Source organism: Sorex fumeus, unplaced genomic scaffold (genome assembly GCF_029834395.1).
Source record: "Sorex fumeus unplaced genomic scaffold, SorFum_2.1 ptg000098l, whole genome shotgun sequence".
NCBI lineage: Eukaryota > Metazoa > Chordata > Mammalia > Eulipotyphla > Soricidae > Sorex > Sorex fumeus.
In genome coordinates this window covers 48,401,158-48,419,201 of record NW_026606155.1, presented here as the reverse complement: position 1 = coordinate 48,419,201, position 18,044 = coordinate 48,401,158, and the positions used below count along the sequence as shown (strand labels likewise).

Genomic DNA, 18,044 nt, shown 5'->3' with positions numbered 1-18,044 from the left:
GCCTGGAGTGGTATCCAAACAACGGATCAAAATATAAGAAAGAAATTCTCAAAGCAGTTCAAGGAAGGGAATAGGATGAAGGCCTTGAGTCAAGACTGCATCTAAGGAGACCACAAGTGTTCAAAAAAGAACAAGGCTAAGGAAAACAGGAGAGAAAGCTGCTATCACTTCCAGCAAAATGTACAATATGAAATGACATACTAAGACCTACCTAGGTTTGCGTAATAAGAGTTTTAAACAGAAGAAAAGAGGGTATACATAATAGTACTGAGAAGACTTTGTAGAAAGAAGAGAGACAAAACATTTTTTAAGTCATTTAAAATGTAACTCTATCACTTTGTGCTTGATTCTTTAATTCCATAATGCATTTCTTCAAAATAAAGAAGGCTATTATACTGGAACTGCAAGTCATAATCATATTTTAAATATTTTGGTTAATTTGCTTCAGAGTTTTGAAACACATTATGAGCCAGTTGGTGTATAACCAACTGCACACAAAGTATTACTATATAATCAAAAATATTTCCTGAGCAAACATAAGGACTATATGAAGTTCTGCATTTTTCCTCTTTGGATCAATTTAGATCAGATGTTAGCATTAAAATAATACTTTTTAGGGTTTTATTTTTGACATGAACTTACTGAAAAAAAAATGAAACAAAACATACTCATTTAATTTTCATATCCCCAGGTTTTAGAATTGTGCTGAAGATATATATACACATATATACATATATGTGCATACATATATATCAAACTTCATGATAAAAGACAGAATAACAAAAAAGAATATTCATACACTCTAGAAAATTAAATTATAAAATATGCAATTGATTTAATTTAGTTAAATGGTATTTTTTAAAGTGTGTGTTAATAAAAATATTTGGTTAGAAGAATGAGAGTATATATTAGTGGTTGAAAATTGGACAGGATAAGAATGAGAGAACGCCTTGTGGAAAACAGATGCTGAGTTATACCATGGAATACCGAAGGGCTGGAAAATACTAGAGGACATGGGTCATGGCTCTCTCATCATAACCAGGAATGAGTCAAGAAACTATAAGTGAATAAAGGATTCTGCCATACGTGGCATATGTAGGGCAAATTGCTTCCTCTATGTGTGGAATTGACATCAAGAGATTTCAGCAGCATAATTTTTGGGCAGTGTGGCAGCTAGTGATTGTTGGCTCTGTCCCCTCCCCCCCCAAAAAAAAGAAGAAAGGTGAGTAACAAAGGCAACCCTTCCATCATTCATTCAAGCATTTTTATGACGCTGAGAAAAATAAATTGTGCATAATTTCAATCTCATCCCAACTCCAGTTTTTCTTAATATATTTTTTAAAAGCGCAAACAAGTTATAGGACAAAAATCATAGTAAACGTATTAACAGTTTCCTAAGAAATTTACTTACAGTACACATCCACTCTAATTGACTTTATCGCAGGTGACCCCAAACCATTCTCTGCTTTACAGTAATACCGGCCTCCTTGGTGTCGCTGAATATTTGTGATCCTCAAAGTTTCATTGAATACGCTTGAGTCTTGAAATCTGTCAGAGGCACTTCCTGCTGTTTTGGTCCACCTGATCTGAGCAAGCATCAACGAAGATTGTTACTTTAGGTTGGTTTTCACACACACACACACACACACACACACACACACACACACACACACAGAGTCAGATAGCAATTACTCATTTGAAGAGTTTGCTTTCAGAACTGCTATAATGCCATACATAGCATCATTGAAACATATTTTTAAATAAATAAATTATTAAAAAAGTATCATCACCATGAATTACAAAGTTATTAATGATTGACCTTTAGGCATAAAATATTTTAACATCAGTGTCTACTTCCCTCCATCAATGTCCTGTATACCTGTGATACAACCTCCCTGCCTCTGTGGCAGGTGTCTTGTTCTCATTTTTCTTTTGGGCTTTATGACTTACAATACTGCTACTGAGAGAGGGTCATGTGTCTACTGAGAATGGCTTTTGGTTTTCCTATCCTCTTCTCTACAACCTACATATTCATCCCAGAGATAAGCTTCCTACTGAAGACCATGTTTCAAATTCAGTTGTTTCTGTTGCTTTTGGGCTTTTATTTCCCTATTATGATTCTTTCTATCCCAGAGGAAAAAAAAATCTAGGAATTAAGGTTCCATATGACAATGTAAAAAATTTTTAAAGCGATCAGCATTGTATAATGCTTACAAATTTGTTTCATAGAATTAATCAATACCTTAGTCAACATGGAGTTAAATAGAAAACAATAGAATTAACTATATAAGCATAAAATGCAAATATGTATTAACTTGTCTTTTTCTTATACATAAAAGGTTTTCTTTCTTATTTCCCAAAACCTGTCCTGTAAGATACTTTTCATTCATTTAATACAGGTAGCACAAACAGGTCCTCAGCTTTTTAATGACATGCTTCATTATTTTATTTTAATTTCCTAATTGATTTCTATAATTTAAGCATGTTATTATAATAACTCTGAGATTAAATAAGTAATTTTGTACACCTGGTTTTAAAAAGTTGCTTAGAGCTTTTTTTAATGGTTTTGCCTTTATAAGCCACAGTTTGTCCTGATAATTAGAATTCACTTTACATCAATAATTATTTTTAAAAAACAAGAAACTTTTACAAAAATTGCATTTCTATTAAACAGTCAGACATTAGTAAATATCTAAAGCATTTGATTTTAAACACAGCTGTGCAAACAGACAGTTTAAACTAGATAAAAAACTGGGATTCAATTAAAATTTTTGTATATTTTAGTTCATAGCTCTTGAAAAGTCATGTGACAATACTATAACATGTTACAAAATGAAAAGTCAAAACATGTTGTGTTATTTGTTTGAAACTTTTCACTTTTTAAGCCAAGAAATACTGTAGAAACCTGGTTAAAATATATGAACAAGCATGGAAAAATTCAACCTTAGACTATATCTTATAAGCTGAAATGCTATAAAGTTGCCATTATCTTTTCATATAAGTTTTTGTTGTTGTTAAGGTGCCAGGGATTGAACCCAACACATACAACTCAAATGTTCTACCATTTTACCCCTGAGACACATCCTGGTCCCTATTTTCAGATGATTTTATTAAAATGTATTATATAATAAGAAAAATGTCTTTTGAAATGCATCCATATTATTACAATATGAGTACAAATATAATTACTGTCATAATTATGACCAAAATTAAAGCATTGCTTAAAAAATAATAATTAAGTAATTAATAAAGATAAATTCAGATTATTTATTCCATGCCGATGTGCATCAAATATAGACAGAAGTAAATGTTATGACTCTTAGAAATTTAAAAACTGAATCATATGCACATAAAACTATTAGGTATACCTTTAACTTCCCCCACCCCAACGAGACCCCAAGTCGCCACCCATGAACGGGCCCTCCGGCTACTGATCAAATTGCTTAAAGGCCATGATCCCGGAGACACACAAGCGAGACTTGGAACCCAGTGGCTTTTGGCAGAAATCCCTCCAGATTTAATTATTCAAATTTCAGAATTCCAAAATCATATGCTATTCATAATCAGCAATAGAAAACAAATTGTCTAATGTTGCCTTTTCGGTAGGTCTGAGTGTTGGGGGGAGAATCCCAAATAATAAATGTGAGTCTGGTGTTGAAATATTGAATGTTACCAAAGTAGGGAGAGACTAATGTGGAAATCATCTGCCACACAGGTGTGTGGGGGGGAGTGTTTGAGATGGGTGGTATACTGAGGTTTTTGGTGATGGAAAATGTGCACTGGTGAAGAGACGGGTATTTCATCATTGTATGACCAAGATTTAAACCCAAAAGCTTTGTCTTGGTGGAGAAAAATGAGTACTGGTGAAGGGAGAAGTGTTAGATCATTAACTTAAACGAGACTTAAACCTGAAAGCCTTGCAGCAGAAAAGTGAACGGACTATGCGTTAATCCATGCCACCATGTCTACCCGGAGGGGAAAGGGTGTTGATCCCTTCCGTCTTCTTCCCTCTGGAAAGAAAGATGGCAGCCGTTTGGGAGCTTTGTGGAAAGCCAGGTATGAGCTGGTTGTGATGGGGCGACTAAAACCTCATGGGAAGGGGGGCGTTCCCGGCTCATCCTTCATGCCCTACAGAGGTCACCAGTTGCCCCCCACGAGCGGCTCTCCGGCACAGCCATGGCTCTAGAGCACCGAAACCAATCTCTTAATTATCTGAATCTCAGCAGAAATACTTCCAGGGTTAATAAGTAAAATAGCAGAAATCCAAAACCACGCGGCCACTACATCATTTAATTCTTGAACCCAGCTGTAGAAAGCAAATCATTTCACAATGCCTTTTCAGCATGTCTGATTTGGGGGTGTAAACTCTAAATAATAATGGTGCATCTTTTATGGAAACAATGAATCTAGTCAAAGTAGATAGAGTGTTAACTAGAATTCATCTGCCTCACAGGCATTGGGAGGGCTGGAGGGGTGGGGGTTTATTGGGGTTCTTCGTGGTGAAAAATAAGTATTGGTAAAGGGAAATGTGTTTGATATTTCCATGACCGAGACCTAAACCTGAAAGCTTAGTAACTTTTCATAGGAGAACTTAATCATTCCCTAAATTGACTCTACCTGTCTTACATAGTAACTTAAGTTCAAAAAACTCAGCAAATACATGCTTACTTTGGGCAAAGACATTTCCAACCTGATCCATTCAGCTACATCTTTCAAAAGAGTGTCTCAAAGGGGAAAAAAGTCCTTATAGAGAAATAGCACTCAACATTTTACTAATTTTTATAAATTTCACTGACTCCCTTCTTGAGCAGATTTAGAATAAAACCAAAACACAGAGGCAATACAACAGAAGAAATCTGACATCTCTATGACTAAGAAGTAATACCTAACTGGTATGAAATATAGTCCTTATTTTCTAGTGGTAGGTAAATAAAATCCTGCCTTATTTACATAATACTAGATGATTTTGTGTGTATGTGCCAGTAGCTAAACTAAATTTAATTGTAATTAATAAATCTAGAATGGCACACTGACATGCAGGATTCTCATCTCCAACACTGAAAATTTGAATACAGTGGATCAGCATTTAGATTTACTGAAAAAGTGGACAGTGTATTACTCAGTATCTAACAGCTGAAGTCCCTCAAATTAATTTTAATGTAAAGCAAAAGTATCAGTCGAACACTGTCAAACACTGTCCTCCCATTGTTCATCAATTTGCTCAAGCGGGCAGCAGGAACGTCTCACAAGAAATTGTGAGACTTGTTACTATTTTTGGCATATTAAATACTTCACGAGGAGCTTGCCAGGCTTTGCTGTGCAGGAGAGATAATCTCGGTAGCTTGCCAGGCTATCCGAGAGGGGCGGAAAAATTAAACCCAGGTCAACCATGTAGGCCATGTGCAAGGCAAATGCCTTACCCGCTATGCTATGGCTCCAGCCCTTCAGAGTACAGCTCCTGATTCCGAGAATAGAAGATGGGAACAACTTTGGAGTATCCATTCAGGAGGAGACTGTTGCAGAACTAAGAACTATTGAGGGTGAAGCTGCATCGTATCTGTACCAGATTTCTAGGTATTATATTACAAGAGCCAAATTGGTTTCTAAAATAGCCAAATATCCCCATGTGGACGACTATCATCGCACCGTGACAGAGATCAATGAGAAAGAGTATATCAGCCTTTGGCTCTTTATATCAGAATTAAGGAAGCAATATGTAACTCTACATAATATGATCCTGAAAAATATTCAAAAGATCAAATGGCCCCAGAGAAGCAATGCAAAGACACTGTACTGGGGCCAGGGCCAGGGAACTCAGTGAATCTGGCTCAAGACCAATATTGCCTTGGTTTGTTATGTGACTATCATGATGGGGAAACTAGCTGGAAATAGTAATCACACATCGCTCTGTTTTTAGTTAGAGTCTAATGAAACTCTCATGTAGTTCTGTGACATTTTTACCTCTTTTTTTCAGGCCTCAAGAAATCTTCTATTTCCTTCCCTAATCCCCCATATTTGACCAGTTCAAATAAACATTCTGAATAAAAAAACAAATAAAAGCAGCCTAAAAGGACATTCTAACCGCTTAACAAATAAATTGAATCTGAGGACTTAGACTTGAAAAAAAAAATAGAAAAGCATGTGGCGGTGAGCAGTTAATATGTACATGTATTGTAAAATTACATTCCACCTGGGTAACACGTAATTTAATAATTAAACATATTTCATTAAGTTAAGATCAAAAGGGTAAGGGCCAATTGTATAATACATTCGGTAAACTGGTTGCTCTGCACACTGCAGATCAGGTTCTACTGCAGTCATTGTATATGGTCCCTACAATGGATGATCATTAAGCACAGAAGCAAGGAGAAAGCCCTGAGCACAGCCAGATGTAGCCCTCAAAGAAGACAAGAAGGGAAAAAAGACAAAAAGAATAAAATAGGATCTTAGTCTAGAAAACAGCTAGGCATTTGGAGATCTTATAAGCTCTCCAAAGCTCTCCAAATAGTAAATGATGAGAGAACAAAACTTTCATCATATTTTCAGGGAGTGGGAGGAAAGGGGAGAAGAGAAATAAACTATATTTTAAGAGTTGGAAACATAAAGAGTGTGCCAGTATGGGAGAAATCGTACATATCTTGTTATCAAATAACAATGGAATCATGAATGTCTAATTAGAATAATAAAACAAACTAAAAAACAAAACCAAAAAACAGGCAGAAAAGCCTATTTTATCTGACATAACCCAAAGCAATTTTAACTAATCCAACATGACAAATACATGGAAATCCCGTCATTATTTTTTAAATGAAAAAGAAAATTGCTATCGAGAAGTCATTTGAAAATTATTTTGCAATAAATATAATGCAGTGAAAGGACTACACAGAACAAGATATAAACCTTAAGTGCCCTCTCTATTAAGAAATGAGTAACAAATTCATCTTCATTTTTAATTCATAGAGCCAGCCTGTGATAGTACAAAAAATGTCAATAGAAAAATGCAAAATAGGTAGGGAATAACCAACCATATAAAGATTTTATGGATAATGCAATCCATGGTCTACAGCAATTAGTACATAAATAAATAGTCTACATAAACATGTTGAATTATGGAACTTGCAATGACAGGTTAAGGATCAACAGTGTGGATTAGGTTTAGCAATAAGATTGATATATTATAGTGATATTACTAAATAAAATATAGATTCTGTCATAAAAAATAATTTGGAACAAGACAGAATGGTGCAGATTTAGGGAATTCATAACTCCTCAGAGGTGCTTTCTCTATGGAGCCTGATTTATGTTAAATTTCTAACTAGCATCTAAAATGCACTCCCAAGTGGGGAGAAAGATTATAAAGATAAAGTGTCTGGTAGGGGAAGGATGGGAAAAGTGTCTACTTGTATCCTTTATACAAGGTTCTAGATATTGCCTCATGATATTTGCCCTCATTGTGTATTTGCAACACCACTCCCAGCTACAAAAAAGACCAAAAGATATTCAATAACTCTGGAAAAATAGAAAATGAGATACTAGGGACAACTTTTAGTCCCGATGTTGGGATAAAACACATAATTTTCAGTACTGTGCTTAAATACCATAAAACAACATTAAGCAACCGTGTACTCTCCGCACACATGAGGTACTGGCACAGGGACAAAGTCACGTGGGTTCCGGGGCCGAGATGCCCAAGCCTTCTCGGATTTGGGCCGAGCATCCTCCACCCAGATCCTCCAAATTCCAGTAGGCGGGGGTCACACCCACCACCTGGCCCCCTGGCGCCGTGTAATCCCATCAGCGGCCAAGACTCAGAGACTATAAAAACCAGCTCCCGGAAGAAGAAGAGTGCAGTCTCCTGCCCCCGCGCCTGACTGTCCTCTCCGCCGGGGCCCCTTGGAGGGGAGCGGGTTGAGCTTTCCTCCCCGCCCCGACCAGGGCTCCAGCAGCCAAAGACCTCCAGGACCAGCCACCACCATGCTGAGACCACTCTCTGCACACATGAAGGTGCTGGCAGAGGGACAAAGTCACGTGGGTTCCGGGGCCGAGATCTCCAAGCCTACTCGGATTTGGACTGAGCATCCTCCACCCAGATCCTCCAAATTCCAGTAAGCGGGGGTCACACTCACCAACTGGCCCCCGGCGCCGTTTAATCCCATCAGCGGCCAAGACTCAGAGACTATAAAAACTAGCTCCCGGAACCATGCGGCCAAATGCACGGCTGTGCGACATCTTATTATGACATCTTATTATCTCATTCCTACTTTGGACAAACTGGCTTGCTACCGAATGTAGCCTGCCCACACGGCAGAGTCTGGCAAACTCCCTGTGGTGTACCCAATATGCCAAATACCAGTAACAATGATGGGTCTCATTCTCCTAAAGAGCCTTGAATATAATCTCAGGGCTAGGATGAAGGAGACGTTACTGGGGCCTGCTCGAGGCAATCGACGATTAACAGGATGATTTGTGATTTGTGATTTGTACTCAATAAAAATCACGGTCCTCCCGTTGTTCCTCGATTTGCTCGAGCGGGCCCAGTAACGTCTCCATTGGAGACTTCGTTGTTACTGTGTTTGGCATATCGAATACATCACGGGTAGCTTGCCAGGCTCTGCCGTGTGGGCAAGATACTCTCGATAGCTTGCCGGGCTCTCCGAGAGGGGCGGAGGAATCGAACTCGGGTCGGCCATGTTGGCTGCTTATAAGGCAATGCCCTACCGCTGTGCTTTCTCTCCAGCCCATGTACAAAAGAGATACTGGAATTTAGCAAATACATTTCTACTGTAATTATCCATCTAACCAAAAGAAACAATATGGATATCTTTATATACCATATAAAACTTACTTTTTTCCATCCAACTTTCCATTTTATTTTTAAACATAATGATGCTTCAAATGCTGCTTTTGTATAGATTTAAATAAATTAAATGTTGACTGAGATACAAGAAAATGTTTAAAAGATAGTACAGGTTCAGTCCCTAACACTTCGGATGGTTCCCCAGCCCAACCAGAGTGATCCCACTGTTTGAGAGTATATCCTGAGTAGTATCAGGATGTGGCTGAAAAGAAAAAAAAAGAAGAAGAAAATGTTAAAGAGTTGATATATGCACTTGTATGTTCATTCTCTTTACAATAGCTAAAACCCGGGGAAAAAACCTGCCAAGAACAGATGACTGGTTAAAGAAGCTTTGGTATATCTACATGATGGAATACTATGCAGCTATTAAAAAGATGAAGTAATGAAATTTGTATATAAGTGGATCAACATGAAAAGTATCTATGTTAAGTGAAATGCGTCAGAAATAGAGGGACAGACATAGAAAGATTGCACTTAGCTGTGGAATATAAAGTAATAGAACAGACGACTAATACCTGAGAATGGTAGAGATTAGGTTCAGGAGGTTTACCCCATGTCTTGGAAGCTGGCCTCACATGATGGGGGAAAGGGATGTTCAGATAAAGAAGGGACCACCAAGAAAAGGGTATTGGGCAGACCCTCTTGGGTTGGGAGATACAAGCTGAAAGTAGACTATAGACCAAACATGATGACCACTCAAAACCTTTATCGCAAACCACAACATCCAAAAGGAGAGAGAGAACAAAAGGGAATGCTCTGCCACAGAGGCAGGGTGAGGTGTAGGGGGGATGGGATGGGGATGGTGGGAGGGCTCCTGGGATCATTAATTGTAGAGAATGGGTACTAGTGGAGGGATGGGTACTTGATCATTGTATGACTGAAATGCAAACATGAACATTTGTTAATATGTACTGTACCTCACAGTGATTCACTAATAAAAAATTTTTTAAAAGATTTGATAAAGTAAAGTAAAGTAAAGGCCCTCCCATTGATCATCGATTTGCTCGAGCGGGCCCAGTAACGTCTCCATTGGAGACTTTGTTGTTATTGTGTTTGGCATATCGAATATGTCACGGGGAGCTTTCCAGGCTCTGCCGTGCAGGCAAGATACTCTCAGTAGCTTGCCAGGCTCTCCGAGAGGGGCAGAGGAATCAAACTCCGGTCGGCCATGTTGGCTGCATGCAAGGCAAACGCCCTACCGCTGTGCTATCGCTCCAAAAGATTTGATATACATATCAAAAACAGATCCAGCTAAAAACAAAAAATATATCAGGGGGTAGAAGTATAGAGTGCCGGCATATTGCTTGCCTTGCAGAAGTTTGATCCTTAGTACCCATATGGTCCTCTGAGTCCACCAGGAGTAATTTTGAGTACAGAGTCAGGAGAAAGCTCTGAACATAATCAGGTATGTTCCAGACATCAAAAAGATAAATAAATAAATAAATAAGTATATCACAAAGATAGTACAAGTCTAGTAAGGATATTGGGCATTTCCTATCAGTTTCCAAGGTTTAGGCCAATATAAATATATAGGGGCAAATCTGATGTGGGAGAAAAATCTGAATTTTGCAGGCCAGGGCCAGAGATAACAGAAAGATTAAACTGTATGCCTTGAATACAGTGACCTTGGCTTGATCCCCAGCATAGTATAAGGCTCCCTGAGTAGCTTGAAGTAACCACTGAGGGTAAAATCAGGAATAGTCGCAGAGCACCACAGTTTATGGCCAACCATCCCCCAACTTTCCCCAATAAGGACAAAAAAGCTGAATGTTACCCTAATCTCTACTCCTCTTAAAAGACTCTTCAGTTAAAAAAAAAAGATTAAAAGTGAGTCACTATCCTCTGGGCCATTATAATTACTGGGCTGATTTGCTTTATTTAGTCTTTGGAAGTTCAAAAAAAAAAGTGGTTATGGTGTCAAGCTGAAAAGCTATAAAGGCATATCTGCAGTAGATGATTAGGAGTAGATGGTGTTCAATACAGTTTGAAAAATAAAGATTATCCTCTTATCCTTCACTAATATTAGGGAAAATTACAGAGGAAATGTGTTCTTTTTAAATTACTTGATATAATAAAACCGTGATTGCACTGGATGTCAGTTCATACTAGCCCATACAGAATTTTATACCTTTAAAGGTTTACAAAATGATTTTATAATTCATTATCTGATTTTAATGTCACAGTATATAAGATAGGGGCATTATTCCCCCATATTTTACAGCTTCAGCTCTCTCATGATTCTCTGACTACATCTTCTGATCTGATAGTTCTCCTTTTTCCACTTCATTTATTATCTAGCTAAATCTCTCTAATCCTCCAGAAATCATTGCATTAGAAACCTTCCTTCATCGATAAATCTCTCTATTACTACTAACCTCTTTGTTGTCAGAGTGCCCTAGAAATTCCTGTACAAGAATACTCGTCACATTATATAAAGTAGCTATTTATATGCTTTAACAAATAACTGGTATTCCACTAGATTCTCTCAGAGCCTCCTTTAATCCCTTTTCTGTGGACTTTCCTAGCATTCCTGTTCTCACTGGAGAAAGTCCTTGGACTGTGTAGTCACTTTACTCCCAAAGGCAGTCTTAGAGTTTGATCTGAGTAGAGATCAAAGTTCTTTATCTTCATCTGCAAATGAAATTGAGAAGTGGTCAAGAATATTTGTTCCCAGATAATGTTTAAAGAAAACTTCTACTCAAGCACAAAGGATAAAAAAACAAATGCCTATTGGCTGACCTCCCAAAGACAGCCAGAGTAGAGCTTTTAAAACTGTGCAGAATTTGAAAACATCTGAAATCAACTGGGCAGGTTCTCTATTGCTAGACAACCGCTTCAGGAATTACAGACATGGCAACAAGTGTGCTCTTGCTTAACTGGTATATGTAACCCACAGTGGAGTGCATGCCTAGTGATATTAGGCATTCTCACTAAAGTGAAGGAGTTGGTCATGATTACCACTCCAAGAGGGTAACACTGTGGGCTAGCTATTTACTCAAGTCCAAGCTCCAGGGCCAGAAACTACCTTCTGCCTTGCTGGGGAGTGACTAGTAGGAGGAGCTATAGGCCTGATTAACTTGTTTGAGGTTCCATAAATTAGGAATGCTGTTGATTCATCTCTGAGGATTACTGATTGGTGTTCTTGATTGGGGTTAGAGGTAAAATCCAGTCTTTACTGTTTCTCACTAATACATAATATGTTGACTTCTAGGAAACTGAAGACCATTTACAGTTCTTAATACTGTTGTCTCCAGCCCAGAGCCCTAAGACTAGGGTAGAGCAGTCAGCAATAAAATTTCAAACTCACAAAACACATACTGAGTTTCAGTTCACTGAAATAATGATCTCTGCTTCTATCCTGAAATATTCACAGGGAATTTTACCTGAACTCCTAATACTTTAAATGGATTTCTATTAATTCATCTAAATAGTTATGCCTAGTATGGTTTGTAAGCATAGGCTTTTTTGAGTATTTGGTTGAAATAGAAAAAAAAATTACCAAATGATAAGTTTTCAGTGTAAAAATTTGAATTGTTTTAACAATCAGCAGTAGTACTGTAGCACTGTCGCACTGTCCACCCTTTTGTTCATCAATTTGCTCGAGCAGGCCCAGTAACGTCACCATCATGAGACTTGTTACTGTATTTGGCATACTGAATACATGACGGGTGCCTTGCCAGGCTTTGCCATGCAGGCGAGATACTCTCTGTAGCTTGCTAGGCTCTCCGAGAGGGGGAGGAATCAAATCCGGCTTGGTTGGGCCAGTTGCGTGCAAGGCAACACCTTACCGCTGTGCTATTGCTCCAGCCCCACAATCAGCAGTATTAGGGTATAAAATAAAATAAATAGAAAAATTTATAAAGGTAAATTTATTAGTTTCTCCATCTCTGTTCAGGACAATGATCAATAATAAAAAATGATATATAAGTGAAAAAAGAAAACAAAAGAATAGATGATGAGAGTTTGAAATTATCATGAATCACTCAAATTTCAGAACAATAAATGTATGAATGAATCGGCAATATGATACTGCTAGTATAAATTATTGAACGATATTCTAAATATCATTAGAGTCTCCTGCCTCCACACCTGGCTGTCCTCACCAGGACCCCTTGGAGGGGGGAGGGTTGAGTTTCTCTCCCCCACCCCGTCTCGAACAGAGCCCCAGCAGCTGAGGACCTCCGGAGCCAGCCACGGCCATGCCGGGACCACTCTCCACACATCCAGACGGGCCTCATGCATGAAAGAACTGGCAGAGAAACCCAGGAATGCGGGTCCCGGGGCTGAGGTCTCCAAGCCTACTCGGATTGGGACTGGGCCTTCTCCACCTAGACCCTCCATCTTCCAGTAGGTAGGTGTCACACCCACCAGCTGCAGCCAGCACCAGGTTGGTCCCATCAACGACCAAGACACAGAGACTATAAAACCCAGCTCCTGGAAGCACACGGCCACATTCGCAGCCATGCAACATCTTATTATCTTATTTTTTCCTTTGGAGAACCTGGCAGGCTACCAAAAGTATCCTGCCCACATGGCAGAGTCTGGCAAACTTCCCGTGCCGTGTTCAATATGCCAAATACCAGTAACAGTGATGGGTCTCATTCTCCTAATCCTGAAAAAGCATTGAAATGGCTCTTTTAAAATTTCAGGACTAGGAAGAAGGAGACGTTACTGGTGTCTGCTCGAGGAAATCGACAAACAACAGTATGATTGTGATCGTGATTCTAAATATATATGTGACTGCAAATGCAAATATTTAATTATGCTTTGTAACAAAAACCAATATTTTTTAAGGACTGCAACATTTCACATAAGCTGTTAAAAAATAGGGGGAAATTTGTTTTAGGGTATTCTCCACACTTTCCACATGTGTATAGAAAGAGCTTTGTTCAACTGCTTCCTCTCTGATCACACAATTTTTTAAAAATATTTATATATTTTTTTACTTTTTTGGGTCATAATTGTGCTCAGGGATTACTTCCTGGCTCTGAATTCAGGAATCACTCCTGGTGGTATTCCGGGGTCCATATGGGTTACCAAGGATTGAACCCATCTTGGCCATGTGCAAGGTAAATGTCCTATCCACTGTACTATTGCTCTAATCTCATGATCAAATGACTTTAGACTTTTGTTTGTTTTGTTTTTGTTTTTGTATTGTTTTGTTTTGTTTTGGGCGTGGAGGGTTGTAAATCTCAGGTGTTACTACTAACTAAGCACTCAGGAATTAACTCTGCTGGCGTTTAGGGTACCATATGGAGTACCAGGGGACCAATGTAGTTTGGCCACATGCAGGGGAATTACAGACCTATAGTACTGTTGTTCTGCCCCAGATTACTACTCCATTTTATTACTCTTGACTGTGAATGATTGAGTTCTTTGCATCTGCATTTATTCCTTGGTTATTTCTTATAGTATTTAAATACCATTTACATGAAAACAATTCCTAAGATAGTATTGGCAGTTCAGCCTCTCTTCTTTACACCTTATTTCTGGTAACAACAATAAACTTAAAGGTTCCCTTTGCCTGTATTCACACAAGAAGCACTTAATTCTCTCAACATTAAATGCTGATAACCCTTGTGAAAAATCTATCAGAGAAGCTCATTACAGCCCGAGTGCCTGAGGTGTTTTGCTGGGTATAAAAATCTTTAAGGGGCAGCCAGAGAGGCCCTAAATGGCTCTTCCCCTAGCCACCAACAATCAGGGTGGGCCAGGGCCACTCCCTGAGTCAGGGCGGCCAGGCCATGGGACAGACAGTGGACAAAAAGAGGGCCAAGCTGGTTGATTGATCAGATGTTGTTTATTCCATTCTCTCCACACCTGCCCCAGTCTCTCTGAGCCTCCCATTCTAATCTCACATTGCCTCTCATTCCTGTCTCCTTTCTGCCTCTCTCTCCAACCCCCATTATCTCTCTAAACTGACACTCCCCCAGTCAGGAAGCCAAATCAACATAAGAAAGTCCTTCATGAAGACCCACCAAGTTCAAAGGGAACACCATAGAAAAGGTATTCCAAAGCCCTTCCTGACTGCCCAAGGACAAAATACCTCCTATGATCTTTTTATCCTTTCCTCAGTCCAACAACTATCAACATATCAATACTAGTTATTTTTGTATGGACACAGTAAGAGATAACATTGAGACTTGTAGGGCAGCTCTCCTGGGAACATCTTGCCACAGACTCAGAATACAGAGTTCAGGCCAGATTAATCATTCCAAACCCTACAAGGGTCCAAATCTAGTTATTACTTTTTGGATTATGACAGCATTTGTCCATGTCCAAGCTCTGAATTTATAGTTAAGCATTATGGTGCTTTGGTCAGGCCCATCTTGATGCCAGGGTAGCACATAGTTTACCACTTGCCCTGGTTCCATCCACTCTCTCTTCTGGACCCTGCTTTTGGGGGTCTAGGAAGTAAAGGCAGCTGAGGCTTAGGTGAGAGAACAGATGCCCAGGAGGAAAATACCACTGAAAGTCACATTACAAAAGCTTGTCTTCTTGTGTCCATACAAAAAGGACATTTCTCTGAATAAACTATGCAAAGGACTTAGGGAGAAGAGAGAAACATTTTTTACAAGTCAAGAGAGCACAAAGAAAGAAGTTACAAATAAACACAGAGGAATGGGAACACTGTGATGGGAGCAACCTAATATACCTAAATTACCAGAGGTTATGCAGAAAGGGCAAAACAGTGTTATCCTACAACCGGGGACTGATTACATAGGCACCTCCTGGTAAACATATACCAGAAGTTAGATACCCCAAAGTACAGCAGTTTTCAGCTATATTAATATTTTTGCAAAAACATGTTACAGTAAATGAACCAGATGACTTGTTTAGAAAATGCTAGGACACTTCTTGAAATTCAAATTCCCAGATGTCAACCCGAAGTGCAACTTCTGCACTCAGGCATACCTGTAACAGAACTGATGTTTGAATATTCTGAAGGGGAAAAAATAAAACTTCTTAAAAGAGAACACATGGTACCTTCTTTATCTATATTACATTTCCCTCCTTGCTGCCTGGAATTCTAATCTGACAGCTGTCCTTTGCAGGAGTCATCTAAGATTGTGCACCAATTTAATGCCTGAGCATCTCCAGAGATGAGTCAAACAAGTCTCCACCCATCCAAAAAAAAAAAAATCTTGTGGTTTTGAGTGACTTGAAAGGAGAGTAGTCAAGCTTCAAATACTGCATATTCAGAAAATTTTAAAAGGTTGTCCAGATTTAAATTTTAGTAGCTTTACAATCGATAGACAATATTTATTTTACCACACATTTAACAAAGAGAGGATTGCTTTTATGTGTGCTACTGAATAGGTTCTCATCTTCTTCCTTATGAGTTTCTTAGGGAATTGTTTTACCATCATTCTCAATCTCATTGAATGAGAAGCAGTAATTTCTTTAATGATTTTTATAATAGGATATAATTTAAATTAACAGTATTGCACACACTGCAGAGTATTAGAAATGTAATAAAAATTAAATTGCTCTGTTTCACTCACTCTGAGACAGCAGTCTACTAAAGCCATATTTAAACGAATTCATGAGTAACCAAATAAACCTCTGCCATTTAAGGTATTTAAAAAGAGAAATGCAGGGGCTGGAGTGATAGTGCAACAGGTAACACACTTGCTTTGCATATAATTGAAATAAATTTGACTCTAGTCATCCCATATGGTCCCAAGAACCTGCTATGAGTGATCCCTGAGTTCAGATTCAGGAATCAGCCATTGAGCACTGCTAGGTGTCCCCCTCCACCTCCACCCCCCAACATACACAGAGAAGTAGACAGACAGAGACAGAGCAACAGAGAGAGAAACAGAGAGAGAGAGAAACACTAATACATATACAAAAAATGATGATGTCTTCTGTAATACAAGCTTGACAGAAATATCAAAAAGTATAGTATTCTTGTACTATAACCAAACTTTAACCTGATCATGCCAAAAAATAATTCAGTGCTTTGGGACCTAGGGCTCCTCGTGGAATTCTCTCATTTGTTTTTGGGGACTGGACAAATATCAAAACAGCAACAAAAAGGTTAGTGAATAGAAAAGTCAAGCTAATCACATACATATGGAGAATTTAGTAGTATACTAAATTTAGTAATAATACTAAATTTAGTAATAATACTAAACAAAAACCTTAGATGTATCAGGTAATGTTATGCTATACTAGGATCAAGATTTTAAGGTGACCTTGAATTCTGGTCTCAATGGGATCCAGGAGCAGAGATCCTCTGCCTGCTTACCCCTCAGGGGTCATACCCATAAGCCACACCCTGCCAGCACTAGATTATCTCCTTTTCCACCACCCTCCAGAACTCAAGGCACTCCTCCCAGACAGGAGTATAAAAGGAGGCCCCCCAGGGGGTATGTTGCTGCCACCAGGTCAATCTGTACCTGTGAGACAAGTGCATCAGCAGCCTGATTGGCTCATTTAGACTTCCAGATACCCCAAAATTGCTGCTGTGCCTTTGGCCAGACCCCAAAAACTTGGAGCAAAGTTAACCAAGAAAGTAAATGGCCAAAAGTCAGGTATGTGGGAGACACATCCACAAACCACCTCGGGCAAAGCTATACAATTGGAGGCATGGCCTCTCTGGTTCCTGATTGAACTGCTTAATGGCCATGATCCCAGAGACTCAGAAACAAATCTTGACACCCAATGACTTTTGGCAGAAATGCATCTGGTTCCTGCAGTAGGTTACTGGCACTGGGCCAACCCATCTGGGAATAGGTTTCATGCCTTGGCCTGTTCCCCCAGACATCCCAGTGACCCCCATCGTCCAGAGGCCACTGGACAGTCATGTCTGAGCCTGCAGCGACAAGACACGCAGGGCCTCAAGGGTGGAAGTAGAGCTGGCCCTTTCCTCCCCACCTAATGATATTTTGAATCGTGGCCCACAAACTGCCTCTATGGCTCCTGATCAAGCTGCTTAATGGCCATGATCCCAGAGACTCAGAAACAAATCTCAAAATCCAGCGGCTTTTGATAGAAATGCATTCAGAACCCACAGTAGGTTACTGTCACCAGGCCACCCCAGGGGGAAAGGGTGCTGTCCCTCAGCCTGCTCCCCCTTGGCAGCTTGGTGGCCGCCATCTGCCAGAGGTCTTTGGACAGTCAGGTATGGACCCGCAGTGATGAGACATGCAAGGCCTCATAGGAATAGGGTAGAGCTGGC

At 39.3% G+C, this 18,044-nt stretch overlaps 1 protein-coding gene and 1 non-coding gene across 2 annotated transcripts in view; one reads left to right on the top strand and one right to left on the bottom strand.

The window, feature by feature from the left end:
* MDGA2 (MAM domain containing glycosylphosphatidylinositol anchor 2) overlaps window positions 1-18,044 on the bottom strand; it is an 873,366-nt gene that overhangs the window by 350,931 nt on the left and 504,391 nt on the right. The window contains exon 3 of the mRNA XM_056133738.1: window positions 1,412-1,586. Within this exon, the coding sequence (XP_055989713.1) occupies window positions 1,412-1,586 (175 nt within the window). The remainder of the gene's footprint in view (window positions 1-1,411; window positions 1,587-18,044) is intronic.
* On the top strand, window positions 1,067-1,200 carry LOC130042237 (U11 spliceosomal RNA). The gene has a single exon (XR_008795183.1). It is a non-coding gene; the product is annotated as a U11 spliceosomal RNA (small nuclear RNA).